General features: G+C 39.3%; 2 protein-coding genes across 4 annotated transcripts in view; one reads left to right on the forward strand and one right to left on the reverse strand.

The window, feature by feature from the left end:
• ACBD5 (acyl-CoA binding domain containing 5) overlaps positions 1–15,790 on the forward strand; it is a 69,233-nt gene that overhangs the window by 46,079 nt on the left and 7,364 nt on the right. The window lies entirely within an intron of this gene.
• MASTL (microtubule associated serine/threonine kinase like) overlaps positions 13,953–15,790 on the reverse strand; it is a 36,209-nt gene continuing 34,371 nt past the window's right edge. The window contains exon 12 of the mRNA XM_047065446.1: positions 13,953–15,019. Within this exon, the coding sequence (XP_046921402.1) occupies positions 14,862–15,019 (158 nt within the window). The 3' untranslated portion in view covers positions 13,953–14,861. The remainder of the gene's footprint in view (positions 15,020–15,790) is intronic.

Raw genomic sequence — 15,790 nt, forward strand, 5'->3', positions numbered from 1 at the left:
TATGCCCGTCCCCTGCTCTCTCTCTCTCTTTCAAAATAAATAAATAAACCTTAAAAAATTCTTAAAAACAAACGGCTGCCCGCAGCCACCCAGTGCACCCTTAATCAGCCATCTTAAATACACACAGATGGTCTTTGGTGGAATATGATGACAAGATTTTGCATTGTGACTTGTACAGATAGTGATAAAAGTGATGTTAGCTATTTGTATCATTTAAGAGATCAGTGTTCTGCATGTCATAGAAAGTTCACTGCAGTGACTTGACCAAGTAAGTTTTGGGGTCTTTTTTTCATTTTCAAGAAGTCCAGAGGTAGGGAGTCTAGGGCTGGTGAGTTGCTTCCAGAATGCAGTTAGGGACACAGGTTCCTTCTTTCTGTTCCACCCCCTCTGATATGTGGCTTTGGTCGTTATGCTTGCCAGATGGCTGCTGCACATCTAGGTCTAAATGTCTATTTTACAGGCAGACAATGATCTTACCTGATCAGGAAACACTAACTTTCTTGGAACTCTCACACAGGACACTCTCTCTCCGTATTATTGGCTATAGCTGGTTTCCCAGAGTTACATCTTTGTCTATAAAAATATTAAATAGGCAGCTTTTTCTGCACATGGGTCCTGTCTCTGTGCTTTAATAAAACCACCTTTTTGCACCCCCGAAAAATACATATATTATCTAAAGAATAAAATTATTCCAGTTGATATAGATATAATTTTACAAATTCAATTTTGCCCACATATAGTAGGAAAGACCATGTCTTTGGCGCTTAAATGCCTCCTTCTTAAGTTCTCTTTCTTCTCTATTTGTTTTTCTTTTCTGCTTCTCAACCCTTGTCTTCTCACTGATCTTCTCTCCATTAATCCTTTCTGTAAAAGTTTTACTTATTTAATCTCTACACCCAATGTGGGGCTTGACCTCATGACCCCACGATCAAGAGTCACATGCTCCTCCAACTGAGCCAGCCCTTATTAATCCTCTTTTGAAATGGTACCACATCTTATAAACTAGAAAGTGATAAATGCTCTTTTCCTTTTAAAAAAACAATTCAAAGAGAACTTTTAAATACATCCGTAATACAGGCAGTAGCCATTGTTTTCTTATTCTACCTACCATCCTTTCCTCCTCATAACAGCACTGCTCTCCTCTGTCCCTGCCCCCTTTGGAGAGCTCCTCTTCTTCCACTTTCTCAAGTGATTCTGGGGAGGCTGCTGAATGGAACACCCAGCCGTGTAAGCCCTGCCCCTCCCCAAGCCACGGTAGTGGGCCTGTGGCTCTAACCTGGCCAGTGTATATACCATTCTGCTGACCACGGTGACGGTCTCAGGGATGGGCATATGACCATAAGTAGGGCAAGCGGTGTTATTCTCTGGATTTATTTCAGGAAACCAGGAGAGCATTTTGCTTTTTGCAGATTATTACATAGCTGGGGTCATGCAGTATGTAGTTTTTTCAGATTGGTTTCTTTCACTTAGCAAGATGCATTTGAGGTTCCTTCAGGTAATTTTGTAGCTTCATACCTAATTTCTTTTTATAATTTTTATTTTTATAGTTTTATAAATTTTATGTTTCTATAGAGCCTTATAAAACAGGCAGGGGGCCAGATTTGGCCCATAGGTTGTAGTTTGCTGACTTCTGATTTAAATAGCTTCTTTTTAGCAGTGGATCATATTTGATTGTATGGATGTACAATAGTTTGTTTATCTGGCCACCTATTAAATGACACCTTGGTTGCTTCTGAATTTTAGTAGTTATGAATACAACTGATACGAACATCTGTGTTCAGGTTTTATGTGGTCATAACTCATTTGGGTAACTACCAAGGAGCATGATTACTGAATCACATGGTAAAGGTATATTTTGTTTTGTTAGAAACTGCCAAAATGTCTTCCGGAGTGGCTGCACCATTTTGTATTCCCACCAGTAATGAACGAGAGTTCTTGTTTCACATCTTTGCCAGCATTTGATGGATGTGTGTGGTGGTTTGTCATTGTGTTTGCATTCTCTTTCTCTTTGAATTATAGCCTGTAAGATGAGTCCTCTAGAGATTCTGGGCCATCTCTCCTGAGACGTGGAGGAGGCTGACATAATAAAGCCAACATGTAGCCCTAAGAACTTAGACCCAAGTCAGAAACAGTGAATTCAAGTTAACTCTGAAAACACTACCCTACCCCCACATTTATACAGTTTGTTTACATGGATTTATACATTTCCCTTTTTCCTTAAGGTAGTTTAAGTTAGGTTTCTGACACTTGCAGCCAGAGTCCTGAGTAGCATAGGTACCTCTTGATTCTCAGGACTGATGGGGAGTGCAGAGTCTGGAGCCAGACAGTCTAGGACAGAATTGTGAGCAGTTATGGGAAAGTCACTTAAAACTTGCGTTTCAGTTTCCTCATCTATAAAATTAGGATAATAATATCATAGGGTTAATAAATGTTAGTTTACATAGAACAGTGCTCAGGATACAGTAAGTACTTAGTAAATTGATAGCTATTGTGATGTCAATATCACTTTATTTCACCAACAGTCCTTTTACAGAAGTAGGACAAGAAGACATAAAATCCAAATCCCTTTCAAAGTTTTTGAAAGTGCTATAAAAAAGATACACACTGGGGGCATCTGGGTGGCTTGGTCGGTTAAACATCTGTTGATTTCAGCTCAGATCATACATGATCTCACGGTTCATGAGTCAGCCCTGTGTCAGGCTCTGTGCCCACAGTGCAGAGCTGGCTTGGGATTCTCTCTCTCCCTACCTCTTTCTCTCAAAAAAACCAAAACAAAACAAAAGAAAACAAAAAACACACACTGGAATTGTCAGGGCAAAGGTACAGATTTAAAAAAAAATTTTTTTTTAACGAGCTAATATCTTCCACTTATCCTCTGGATATTATCCCTTTCCTCAAAGATTTTCCCATATTGTTCTTTTCCAGAAGCAACTATTTAACATCACTTTGGGTTGGTTTTTTGGTACTTACCTCCAAGGTGTTTTTTTTTGTTTGTTTGTTTTTTTAATTAAAAAAAGATTTTGAGGGTGGCTCAGTTGGTTAACTGTCTGACTTTGGCTCAGGTCATGATCTCACAGTTCATGGGTTAGAGCCCTGCGTCAGGCTTTGGGCTGACAGCTCAGAACCTGAAGCCTGCTTCAGATTCTGTGTCTCCCTCTCTCTCTGCCCCTGCCCTGTTTGTGCTCTCTCTCGCTCAAAAATAAATAAAAACATTTAAAAATAAATTAACATTAAAAATAATTAACATCAAAAAATTTTTAAAGGGGCACCTGGGTAGCTCAGTCGGTTAAGGGTCTTACTTTCGCTTAGGTCATGATCTCATGGTTTGTGAGTTCAAGCACTGCATCAGGTTCTGTGCTGACAGCTCAAAGCCTGGAGCCTGCTTCGGATTCTGTATCTCCCCTTGTCACTGCCCCTCCCCCACTCACGCACGTGTGCTTGTGCTCTCTCTCTCTCAAAAATAAGCATTAAAATTTCTTTTAATTAAAAAAACATTAAATTTTTTTTATTACCTCTTGATTTTACTTATTTATTTTTTCTTTTTCAATATAATTATTGTCAAGCTAGCTAACATACATTGTATAGACTGTGCTCTTGGTTTCAGGGGTAGATTCCCGTGATTCATCACTTACTACAACATCCAGTGCTCACCCCAACAAGTGCCCTCTTCAATGCCCATCAGCCATTTTCCCCTCTCCCCCACCTCCCACATCAACCATCAGTTTGTTCTCTGTATTTAAGTCTCTAATGGGTTTGCCTCCCTCTCTGTTTGAAACTAGTTTCACCCTTTTGTTCCCCCATGATCTTGTTAATTTTCTCAAGTTCCACATATGAGTGAAAACATATGTTAGATGTCTTTTTCTGACTAACTTATTTCACTTAGCATAACACCCTCCTGTTCCATCCACATTGTTGCAAATGGCAGGATTTCATTCTTTCTCATTGCCCAGTAGTATTGCACTATATATATAAACCACATCTTCATCCATTCAGCAGTTGGTGGACATTTGGGCTCTTTCCTTGATTTGGCTATTGTTGATAGTGCTGCTATAAACATCAGGGTACATATTCCCCTATGAATCAGTACTCCTGTATCCTATGGATGAATTCTTAGCAGTATAATTGCTGGGTCATAGCGTAATTCTATTTTTAATTTTTTAAGGAACCTCCACACTGTTTCCACAGTAGCTACACCAGTTTGTATTCCCACCAACAGTGCAAGAGGGTTCCTGTTTCTCCACATCCTCACCAACATCTGTCGTTTTCTGAGTTGTTTATTTTAGCCACTCTGACCAGTGTGAGGTGGTATCTCAATGTGGTTTTGATTTGTAGTTCCCTGATGATGAGCGATGTTGAGCATCTTTTCATGTGTCTGTTGGCCATTTGGATGTCTTCTTTGGAAAACTGTCTATTCATGTCTTCTTCCCATTTCTTCACTGGATTATTTGTTTTTTCGATGTTGAGTTCTTTATAGATTTTTTTTTAGATTTATACAGATTTATTTAGACTAAATTATGGACTTTGGAATTTAATCTGTTAAAATCTGATAGTTTAAAATTTTTTTTAAATATTTATTTTTAATTTTATTTTTTAATTTTTAAAATTTACATCCAAATTACCATATAGTGAAACAATGATTTCAGGAGTAGATTCCTTAATGCCCCTTACCCATTTAGTCCATCCCCCCTCCCACAACCCCTTCCGTAACCCTCAGTTTGTTCTCCATATTTATAAGTCTCTTCTGTTTTGTCCCCCTCCCTGTTTTTATATTATTTTTGTTTCCCTTCCCTTATGTTCATGTTTTGTCTCTTAAAGTCCTCATATGAGTGAAGTCATATGATTTTTGTCTTTCCCTGACTAACTTCACTTAGCATAATACCCTCCAGTTCCATCCACGTAGTTGCAAATGGCAAGATTTCATTGTTTTTGATTGCTGAGTAATACTCCATTGTATATGTATACCACTTCTTCTTTATCCATTCATCCATCAATGGACATTTGGGCTTTTTCCATACTTTGGCTATTGTTGATAGTACTGCTATAGACATGGGGGTGCATGTTTACCTTCAAAACAGCACACCTGTATCCCATGGATAAATGCCTAGTAGTGCAATTGCTGGGTCGTAGGGTAGTTCTATTTTTAGTTTTTTGAGGAACCTCCATACTGTTTTCCAGAGTGGCTGCACCAGCTTGCATTGCCACCAGCAGTGCAAAAGAGATCCTCTTTCTCCACATCCTCGTTAACATCTGTTGTTGTCTGAGATGGCAATGTTAGCCATTCTGACAGGTGTAAGGTGGTATCTCATTGTGGTTTCGATTTGTATTTCCCTGATGATGAGTGATGTGGAGCATTTTTTCATGTGTTGGTTGGCCATCCTGATGTCTTCTTTGGAGAAGTGTCTATTCATGTCTTTTGCCCATTTCTTCACTGGATTATTTGTTTTTTGGGTGTTGAGTTTGATAAGTTCTTTGTAGATTTTGGATACTAACCCTTTATCTGATATGTCATTTGCAAATATCTTCTCCCATTCTGTCGGTTCCCTTTTAGTTTTGCTGATTGTTTCCTTCTCTGTGCAGAAGCTTTTTATTTTGATGGAGTCCCAGTAGTTCATTTTTGCTTCTGTTTCCCTTGCCTTCGGAGACGTGTTGAGTAAGAAGTTGATGCAGGCAAGATCAAGGAGGTTTTTGCCTGCTTTCTCCTTGAGGATTTTGATAGCTTCCTGTCTAACATTTATGTCTTTCATCTATGTTCAGTTTATTTTTGTGTATGGTATAAGAAAGTGGTCCAGGTTCATTCTTCTGCATGTCGCTGTCCAGTTTTCCTGGCACAACTTGCTGAAGAGACTGTCTTTATTCCGCTGGATAGTCTTTCCTGCTTTGTCAAAGATTAGTTGGCCATATGTGGGTCCATTTCTGGGTTCTCTATGCTGTTCCATTGATCTGAGTGTCTGTTCTTGTGCTAGTACCATACCGTCTTGATGATTACAGCTTTGTAGTATAGCTTGAAGTCTGGGATTGTGATGCCTCCTGCTTTGGTTTTCTTTTTCGAGATTGCTTTGGCTATTCGAGGTCTTTACTGGTTCCATACGGATTTTAGGATTATTTGTTCTAGCTCTGTGAAGAATGCTGGTGTTACTTTGATAGGGATTGCATTGAATATGTAGATTGCATTGGGTAGTATCAACATTTTAACAATATTTGTTCATCCTATCCAGGAGCATGGAATCTTTTTACATCTTTTTTGTGTCTTCTTCAATTTCTTTCTTAAGCTTTCTATAGTTTGCAGTGTATAGATTTTTCACCTCTTTCGTTAGATTTATTCCTAGGTATTTTATGTTTTTTTGTGCAACTGTAAGTGGGATCAATTCCTTGATTTCTCTATCACTTCATTGTTGGTGTATAGGAGTGCAACCGATTTCTGTGCATTGATTTTATATCCTGCCACTTTGCTGCATTCATGAATCAATTCTAGCAGTTTTTTGGTGGAATCTTTTGGGTTTTCCATATAGAGTATCATGTCATCTGTGAAGAGTGAAAGTTTGACCTCCTCCTGGCCAATTTGGATGCCTTTTATTTCTTTGTGTTGTCTGATTGCAGAGGATAAGACTTCCAATACTATGTTGAATAACAGTGGTGAGAGTGGACATCCCTGTCTTGTTCCTGACCTTAGGGGAAAAGCTCTCCGTTTTCCCCCATTGAGGATGATATTAGCGTTGGGTCGTTCATATATGGCTTTTATGATCTCAAGGTATGCTCCTTCTATCCCTACTTTCTTGAGGGTTTTTATCAAGAAAGGATGCTGTATTTTGTCAAATGCTTTCTCTGCATCTATTGAGAAGATCATATGGTTCTTGTCCTTTCTTTTATTGATGTGATGAATCACATTAGTTGTTTTGCAGATATTGAACCAGCCCTGCATCCCAGGTATAAATCCCACTTGATCGTGGTGAATAATTTTTTTAATGTATTGTTGGATCTGGTTGGCTAATATCTTGTTGAGGATTTTTGCATCCATGTTCATCTGGGAAGTTGGTCTATAGTTCTCCTTTTTAGTGGGGTCTCTGGTTTTGGAAACAAGGTAATGCTGGCTTCATAGAAAGAGTTTGGAAGTTTTCCTTCCATTTCTATTTTTTGGAACAGCTTCAAGAGAACAGGTGTTAACTCTTCTTTAAATGTCTGGTAGAATTCCCTTGGAAAGCCATCTGGTCCTGGACTCCTGGTTTTTGGCAAATTTTTGATTACTAATTCTATTTCCTTACTGGTTATGGGTCTGTTCAAATTTTCTATTTCTTCCTGTCTCAGTTTTCGTAGTGTATATGTTTCTAGGAATTTGTCCATTTCTTCCAGATTACCCATTTTATTGGCATATAATTGCTCATAATATTCCCCTCCTCTTTCATTCTTGATTTGATTCATTTGGGTCCTTTCCTTTTTCGTTTTGATCAAGCTGGCTAGTGGTTTATCAATTTTGTTAATTCTTTCAAAGTACCAGCTTCTGGTTTCATTGATCTGTTCTACTGTATTTTTTGGTTTTGATAGCATTAATTTCTGCTCTAAAGTTTATTATTTCCTGTCTTCTGCTGGTTTTGGGTTTTATTTGCTGTTGTTTTTTCCAGCTTCTTAAGGCGTAAGGTTAAGTTGTGTATCTGTGATCTTTCTTCCTTCTTTAGGAGGGCCTGGATTGCTATATACTTAACTCTTATGACCACCTTTGCTGCATCCCAGAGGATTTGGGTTGTGGTGTTCTCATTTTCATTGGCTTCCATATACTTTTTAATTTCCTCTTTAACTTCTTGGTTGGCCCATTCATTCTTCAGTAGGATGTTCTTCAGTCTCCAAGTATTTGTTACCTTTCCAATTTGTTTCTTGTGGTTGATTTCGAGTTTCATAGCGTTGTGGTCTGAAAGTATACAAGGTATGATCTCGATCTTTTTGTACTTACTTAGGGCTTATTTGTGTCCCAGTATATGGTCTATTCTGGAGAATGTTCCATGTGCACTGGAGAAGAATGTATATTCTGCTGCTTTAGGATGAAATGTTCCAAACATATCTGTTAAGTCCATCTTGTCCGGTGTGTCATTCAAAGCCATTGTTTCCTTGTTGATTTTTTTTTTTTAATTTTTTTTTTTCAACGTTTATTTATTTTTGGGACAGAGAGAGACAGAGCATGAACGGGGGAGGGGCAGAGAGAGAGGGAGACACAGAATCGGAAACAGGCTCCAGGCTCTGAGCCATCAGCCCAGAGCCCGACGCGGGGCTCGAACTCACAGACCGCGAGATCGTGACCTGGCTGAAGTCGGACGCTTAACCGACTGCGCCACCCAGGCGCCCCACCTTGTTGATTTTTTGATTAGATGATCTGTCCATTGTTGTGAGTGGGGTGTTGAAGTCTCCTACTATTATGGTATTACTATCAGTGAGTTACTTTATGTTTGTGATTAATTGATTTATATATTTGGGTGCTACCACATTTATACATAAATGTTTACAATTGTTAGGTGTTCTTGGTGGATAGACCCCTTGATTATGATATAATGTCCTTCTGCATCTCTTGATACAGTCTTTATTTTAAAGTCTAGATTGTCTGATATAATTATGGCCACTCCAGCTTTCTTTTGTTGACCATTAGCATGATAGATGGTTCTCCATCCCCTTATTTTCAGTCTGAAGGTGTCTTTAGGTCTAAACTGGGTCTCTTGTAAACAGCATATAGATGGATCTTGTTTTCTTATCCATTCTGTTACCCTATGTCTTTTGATTGGGTCATTGAGTCCATTGACATTTAGAGTAAGTACTGAAAAATACGAATTTATTGCCATTATGATGCTTTTAGAGTTGGAGTTTCTGGTGGTGTTCTCTGGTCCTTTCTAATCTTTGTTGCTTTTGGTATTTATTTATTTTTATATATATATTTTTTCATCTTTTCTCCCCTCAGAAAGTCCCCCTTAAAATTTCTTGCAGGGCTGGGTTAGTGGTCACAAACTCCTTTAATTTTTGTCTGGGAAACTTTTTCTCTTTCCTTCTATTTTGAATGACAACCTTGCTGGATAAAGAATTCTTGGCTGCATATTTTTCTGGTTCAGCACACTGAATATATCCAGCCACTCCTTTCTGTCCTGCCAAGTTTCTGTGGATAGGTCTGATGCAAACCTGATCTGTCTTCCCTTGTAGGTTAAGGACTTTTTTCCCCTTGCTGCTTTCATGATTCTCTCCTTGCCTGACCTGAGTATTTTGTGAATTTGACTATGATATGCCTTGTTGAAGGTCGGTTTTTGTTGAATCTAATGGGGGTCCTCTGTGCTTCCTGGATTTTGATGTCAGTGTCTTTACCCAGGTTAGGAAAGTTTTCCACTCTGATTTGCTCACATAACCCTTCTACCCTTATTTCTCTCTCTTCTGCTTCTGGGACCCCTATGATTCTGATGTTCCTTTTTAATGAGTCACTGATTTCTCTAATTCTTAAATCATGCTCTTTTGCCTGAATCTCCCTCTTTTCTTCTGCTTCATTATTCTCTAGAAGTTTGTCCTCTGTATTGCTGATTCTCTGTACTGCCTCGTCCATCCTTGCCACTGCTGCATCCATCTGTGATTGTAGCTCAGTTATAGCATTTTTAATTTCATTCTGGCTATTTTTTACTTCTTTTATCTCTGCAGAATGGGATTTTAATCTATTTTTGACTCCAGCTAGTATTCTTATTATTGTGATTCTAAATTCTGGTTCAGACATCTTGCTTGTATCTGTGTTGGTTAAATCCCTGGCTGTCATTTCTTCATGCTCTTTCTTTTGGGGTGAATTCCTTCGTTTTGTCATTTTGAAGAGAGAAAAGGAATTAATGAGATAGAAAAATTAAAAAATTAAAATTAAGGAATATTAAAATTAAAAATTAAACACACACACACAGACACATACATATCAAATAGATGATGCTAGATCCTAGGTGTGTTTTGGTCTGGGTGTTGAAATTTGTTTGACAGATTAGAGAAAAAAAGGGGGGGGGGAAGGAAATTGAGAATTTGAAAAAATGAATACACTGAAATAGACTAAAATGAGATGATGGGGGTAAAATAGAATTTGAAAAAATAAACACAAAAGTAAAGAATATAGTAGAAAAAATTAAAGACAAATATTTTTTAAACAAATTAAAAATAAATATTAATTTTTCCTTTTCTGTATTTAAGAAAAAGAAAAGAAATGAAAAAGAGAAAAAATTTAAAAAAAGAAAAGATGAAATCGTTTGAAAATATGAAAAGGTGAATACACTAGTAGACTAAAATAAATTGATGGAAGTAAAATAGAATTTGAAAAAATTTACCTAAAAGCAAAAAATATAGTAATAAAAATTAAATGAAAATATTTTTAATAGAAATTGAGAGTACAAGTGAAGTTTTTCTCTTTCTGCATTCAAGAAAAAGAAAATAAATGAAAAAGAGAAAAAAAAGAAAGAAAAAAAGGAAATTGAAAATTTGAAAAGGTGAATACACTAAAGTAGACTAAAATAAAATGATGGAAGTAAAGTAGAATTCGAAAAAATTTACACAAAAGTAAAAGATATAGTAATAAAAATTAAAGGAAAATATTTTTAATAAAAATTGAAAATCAAAATGAATTTTGTCTCTGTATTTAGGAAAAAGAAAAGAATTGTAAAAGAGAAAAAAAAAAAGAAAGAAAATTGAATAGATGAACCTAACAGATTGAAGAAGGACTGAAATTGCTTCGTTTTCCCCTAGAAGTCAGTCTAGCGCTTTATAGTCTATAAATTAAGCTGGCAGTAAGACTTGTGTTGTTGAAGAGCAAAGTTGGCCCAGGTGGGCGGGGCTCAATGTAACAGCTCTGCTCTCCACTAGATGGCACTGCTAGCCTACTGGGGTGGATTGTTGTGGTGCTCGTAGGTGCTTATGTGCACGTGAGGGAGCAGTGAAAATGGTGCCACCCAGCCACCCAGTCTGTTCTCCCAGATCAGCAATCGTGCACTCATCCTCTGTCTTCAGCTCTCGTCCACTTCATGCTTTTTCACTCTCCCTGACCAGGCCCCAGGCAGTACCTCTCTCCCGAGTTTTGTCTCAGATGCGGCTGTTTTCCCTGGCCCCTTACTTCCGAAGGACTGCGGCTTTGACCCGTTCAGCCCCTGTGCGGGAGGGTCTCACTGAGCAATGGCTGAATGAGCAATGGCCGAATATCAGCTACACCCAGGAATGCACTCTGGACCCTGCTGCTGCCAGTGACCCGAGACTGCGGCCAGGTGCCAGCCCACCCCAGAAAAAGTTCATGAGACAATGTAGCAGCAGTGTTTCAGGGATTATGGAAAATCACAACACACATCTGGCACCAGGCTTCACCCTTAACGACCTTGCCCCAGCACCAGCAAATGTGGCCGCCTTCCAGGATCTGTTGGGACCAGATGGCTTCAACAGTCTCTACCAAACGTCCTTCCAGCAGTGGAACCGCATTGCCCCATGTGGCCCGAGAACCTCCTGGACCCCACTCTGTTCCTGGGAATTCACCCTTCCCACCAGAGCACCGCCAGGTATTGAGCTGCAGAGTTGCAGCCTTTGCACTCCCCTTGTTTACATTCTTTTTAAAAAAAATTTTTTTAATGTTTATTTATTTCTGAGACAGAAACAGAGCATGAGTGGGGGAGGGGCAGAGAGAGAAGGAGACACAGAATCAGAAGCAGGTTCCAGGCTCTGAGTTGTCAGCACAGAGCCCGACGCGGGGCTCAAACTCACAAACCGTGAGATCATGACCTGAGCCGAAGTCAGTCGCTCAACCGACTGAGCCACCCAGGCGCCCCCCTTATTTACATTCTCAATGGAATTTAAACCCTCTCCTTTCTCCCTTTTTAGTCCCTGCAGCGGTTCCCTACCTTTCACGGCTTCTTGGTCCCCAAGTTCACCTCTCTGCGCCACCTACCTGTTGAATTCTGTGGTTCAGGTTGTGCAGATTGTTGTGTTAACCCTCCAGTTTTCTAGGTGGGTAGGATGGTTTAATGTTGGTCTGGCTGTATTTCATGGACACAAGACACACAAAAAACTTCCATGCTGTTCTGCCATCTTGGCTCCTTCCTGCTTTTGTTGATTTTGATGGGAGTTCTCTGCCTCCTAGATCTAGATGTATGTTTCCTTCTCCAGATTAGGGAATTTTTCAAATATTATTCTTTGAAATAAAGTTTATGCCCCTTTTCTCTCTTCTGGGGTTCCTATAATACAAATATTATTATGTTTGATGGAGTCACTGAGTTCCCTAAGTGTATTCTCATTTTGTGTAATTCTCCTTTCTCTTTTTCTTTTTTTTTTTTTTTAATTTTTTTTTTCCAACGTTTATTTATTTTTGGGACAGAGAGAGACAGAGCATGAACGGGGGAGGGGCAGAGAGAGAGGGAGACACAGAATCGGAAACAGGCTCCAGGCTCTGAGCCATCAGCCCAGAGCCCGACGCGGGGCTCGAACTCACAGACTGCGAGATCGTGACCTGGCTGAAGTTGGACGCTTAACCGACTGCGCCACCCAGGCGCCCCTCCTTTCTCTTTTTCATTCAGCTTCATTGCTTTGTTACTTTGTCTTCTAGGTCATTAATTCTTTCCTTTGCTTCTTCTAGCCTTCTGTTCATTGCATCGTGTGTTTTTAATCTCATTTATTGCACTCATCATCTCTGATTTCTTTTTAACTCTTATCTCTGTGGTAAGGACCTCACTGATGTCTTTTATTCTTTTCTCAAGCCCAGTGAGTGTCCTTATGATTGTTGCTTTAAATTCTATCAGGCATTTTACTTTTGGCTATTTCATTTAGATCTCTGGCTGTGGCCTTATCTTGTTCTTTCATTTGGGATAAATTCCTATCTTCTCATTTTGTCTAAGTCTCTGCCTTGTGTGTGTGTGTGTGTGTGTGTGTCAGAAAAGCCACTTATGTCTCCTCATGCCAGTCATAGCCTTATAAACAAGTCCTATATTGCCCAGGGCTGGTACTTCAGGGAGTGCATTTAATGTGTTGTATGTACTCTGCTGTTGTGTTCTGGCTGCTCTATCCTTCAGGGAAGTCGTCTGCAGAGGCTCTCCTTGCCTACTGTGGACAGTGTTTGGTACCTGGCCTGAATGTGGCAAGTTTTAACTAGGTGTGCTTTGTTCTGCTTGTGAAATGAGTCCTGTCACTACCTCCACTGGAAAAGAGGCCCTGCAAAACTCTCTTGTTGGGACATATGGTGTGGGCAGGTGTTTGTTCTCATCTTCTTGGGGAGAGGCCTGCTGCACTGAGACTGAGGCAAATGTGACTGAAAAGGGCAGCTCCACTGGGACACAGGGGGATGGTTCTTGGTGTGAGCAAGTTAGTAGTTAGTATAGGCACAGCGCTACTTCCCATAGGTGGCTCTGTCTTTATGCTGATGGTTGGGGGAGGGAAATGGCACCAGCTGGTACCTTTATCCCCAGAGAGGTGTCCCTGTGAATGCTGTCAGGGATACACTCTGAGAAAAGCGAGTAATCTCCTGTGTCCCAAGCACTCTTCAGATCGCTGTTTCCCTGCTGTCTGTCCCTGGGTTTTTTGCCTGCCTTCTTTCTAGGAGCAGAGTAGTGCCCTCTGGGTTCTATCCTAGCCAACCCCACTGACCTTTAAAACTTCAGGATGTAAGCTCCCCTAGTTGCAAGAATTCATGAAATTCAGCCCCTCTTGTTTCCCAAGCCAATGGCTATTGGGAAACCTTCTCCTTGTGTGTTCCCCTGTGTGCTCCTCTCTCTTGCCCTCTGTGACCATAGCTCCCTGCCCTCTGCAGCAACCAGGATCCATTCTTCTCCTAAAGCATGTCACCGTACTTCCTACGTTCTTTGATGTAGCCTCTTCTCTGCCTTTAGTTGTGGAGTTTGTTCTGTCAGTCTTCAGGTCCATTTCTGGGGTATTCAGGATGATCTGATAGTTATCTAGTTGGGAGGAGGTGGGTGCAGGGTCCTCTGCCACCATCTTTTTTGACTACTCATCCATTTATTTACCACTGGGTAACAAACTATTATAGTGAAGTTGAATCTTGGTGTGTATATATACTTAACAGAAGGATGTTGACAGTATACTTTGTTATATTTATTAAGCAAAAATAAATTATTATTTATTTTTAGGAATCAGGTTGTTTCACATAACGTTCTATGTTTTATTTATACAAATTCTTTTAAGTTGCAAACCATCACATTTTTCATTAAAATTGAACAAGCTGTTAAAATTGCTATAGCATATCACACCTAAGCCCTCCAGTACAATTTTAAGCACATATGTATTGTTGAGAAAGTACCAGAAGCAGTCGAGGCAGCAAGACTGTATTCCTAGTAAGGTAAACAAAAACCTCTGCCCTTTTCATTCCTCATTCCCTAAAGGAGTTACACTACCAAGTGAAGGAGTTTCTCAGCTACAGGTTTGAGGCCACAATTGCAACCTTAAATGATTGCTCGTGAGATTGCAGTTTTTGCAGGCAATCATGTCCAGCTAAATTACATTACAATAAAATTGTTATTTTAACACCAAACTGAATGATGGACTGAAATCTACATGTGAAAGAAAAGCTAGGCTTGAGGCTTGCTCCTCTCTTAAAGGAGTAGTGTTATTCTAGTTTTATTGACACATTAGTTTTCATAAAGTGCAGACACAAAATAAATAAGGTGAAAAAGGTCTTGAAGCTCTATATACAACTATGAGATTAAGTAAGTTACTGGTTATGTTCTTGATAGCCTTTTAACTCTGTGGAAGCTGTAATATACATTAAAAGTTCATTGATCCAAGTAACATAATGATTCTTTTTCCCCTTAGATCAGTCTACTGTGAAGGAATATATAATTATGCTAGCTTATTCTATAAAACAAGATTAGATTAAAGACAAAATTTATGTGCTATAGGCTAAATCCAGATACAGTCAGGTGCTGAGCATTATTCCTGGCTTCAAAATAGGATGTATCTGTTTCACCATCTGGTTGGGGTATGAAAGGCATAGTTTGATGCTGCAGATTTTCCCAGTCCACATCACTGAAGAGAGGATGACATTTTAGCTCTTAGGGAAAAGATAAAACAAAACATAGTATTATGACACCATTGCCTAAGTAAGTACTGTTTTACAGGAATCAAGAGAAGGTCTCACATGTATCTTGCCCTTGTTTTGCTTCTCACGTATGTGTTTAATTTCTGTGCAACTACATACTTCACAGTGGCACATACTGTGTTATTTTGTATAACACCTGACGTATGACAGGTGCTTGGCCTGTATTTGTCAAATAAGCGAATGAAAGATTTTCCTTAAAAGAAGCCTATCATTCTCATGCCTCCATCTTCTCACATAATCCCTGCCTTGATGAGATAAGAGCTTGGCCTACTTCCTGTTCTGGGATACAGTTTCCACACCACTGATCTTCAGGATTAATGCCCACTTCTCATTCCAAGACAATGCTGCCGGTTTCTATCTCTGCAGTCTGTAGCACCATCTTTTGTCCTATGTAACTTTGCTAAGAACCCCATCCTCCACTACCTTACTTTCTTCCATATGCTCCATCCTTATCCTTCATGGTAATTTTAACACATACGTTGATGACACTTGTGAAACATTCTCTTCATGGTTCTTTGACTTTGATTTCATCGACTTGTATCTCCATTGTATGCTTCTTTAGCAGTATGGGCACATCTGGAATCTCTACTGCTTCACTTACAAGATCTCAACTTTGTTCCTCTTTTGAACTACATTTCCAGTACCTGTCTTCTTTGCTAATTCCTTTTACCTACTAAAATGAAATTATGGTCTTTTGATCACACTTGTGATATTTAGTTGCTA

Source organism: Lynx rufus, unplaced genomic scaffold, assembly GCF_022079265.1.
Source record: "Lynx rufus isolate CCGP_SWC_20201006 ecotype Redwood Valley unplaced genomic scaffold, mLynRuf1.p SCAF_7, whole genome shotgun sequence".
Taxonomy (NCBI): Eukaryota; Metazoa; Chordata; class Mammalia; order Carnivora; family Felidae; genus Lynx; species Lynx rufus.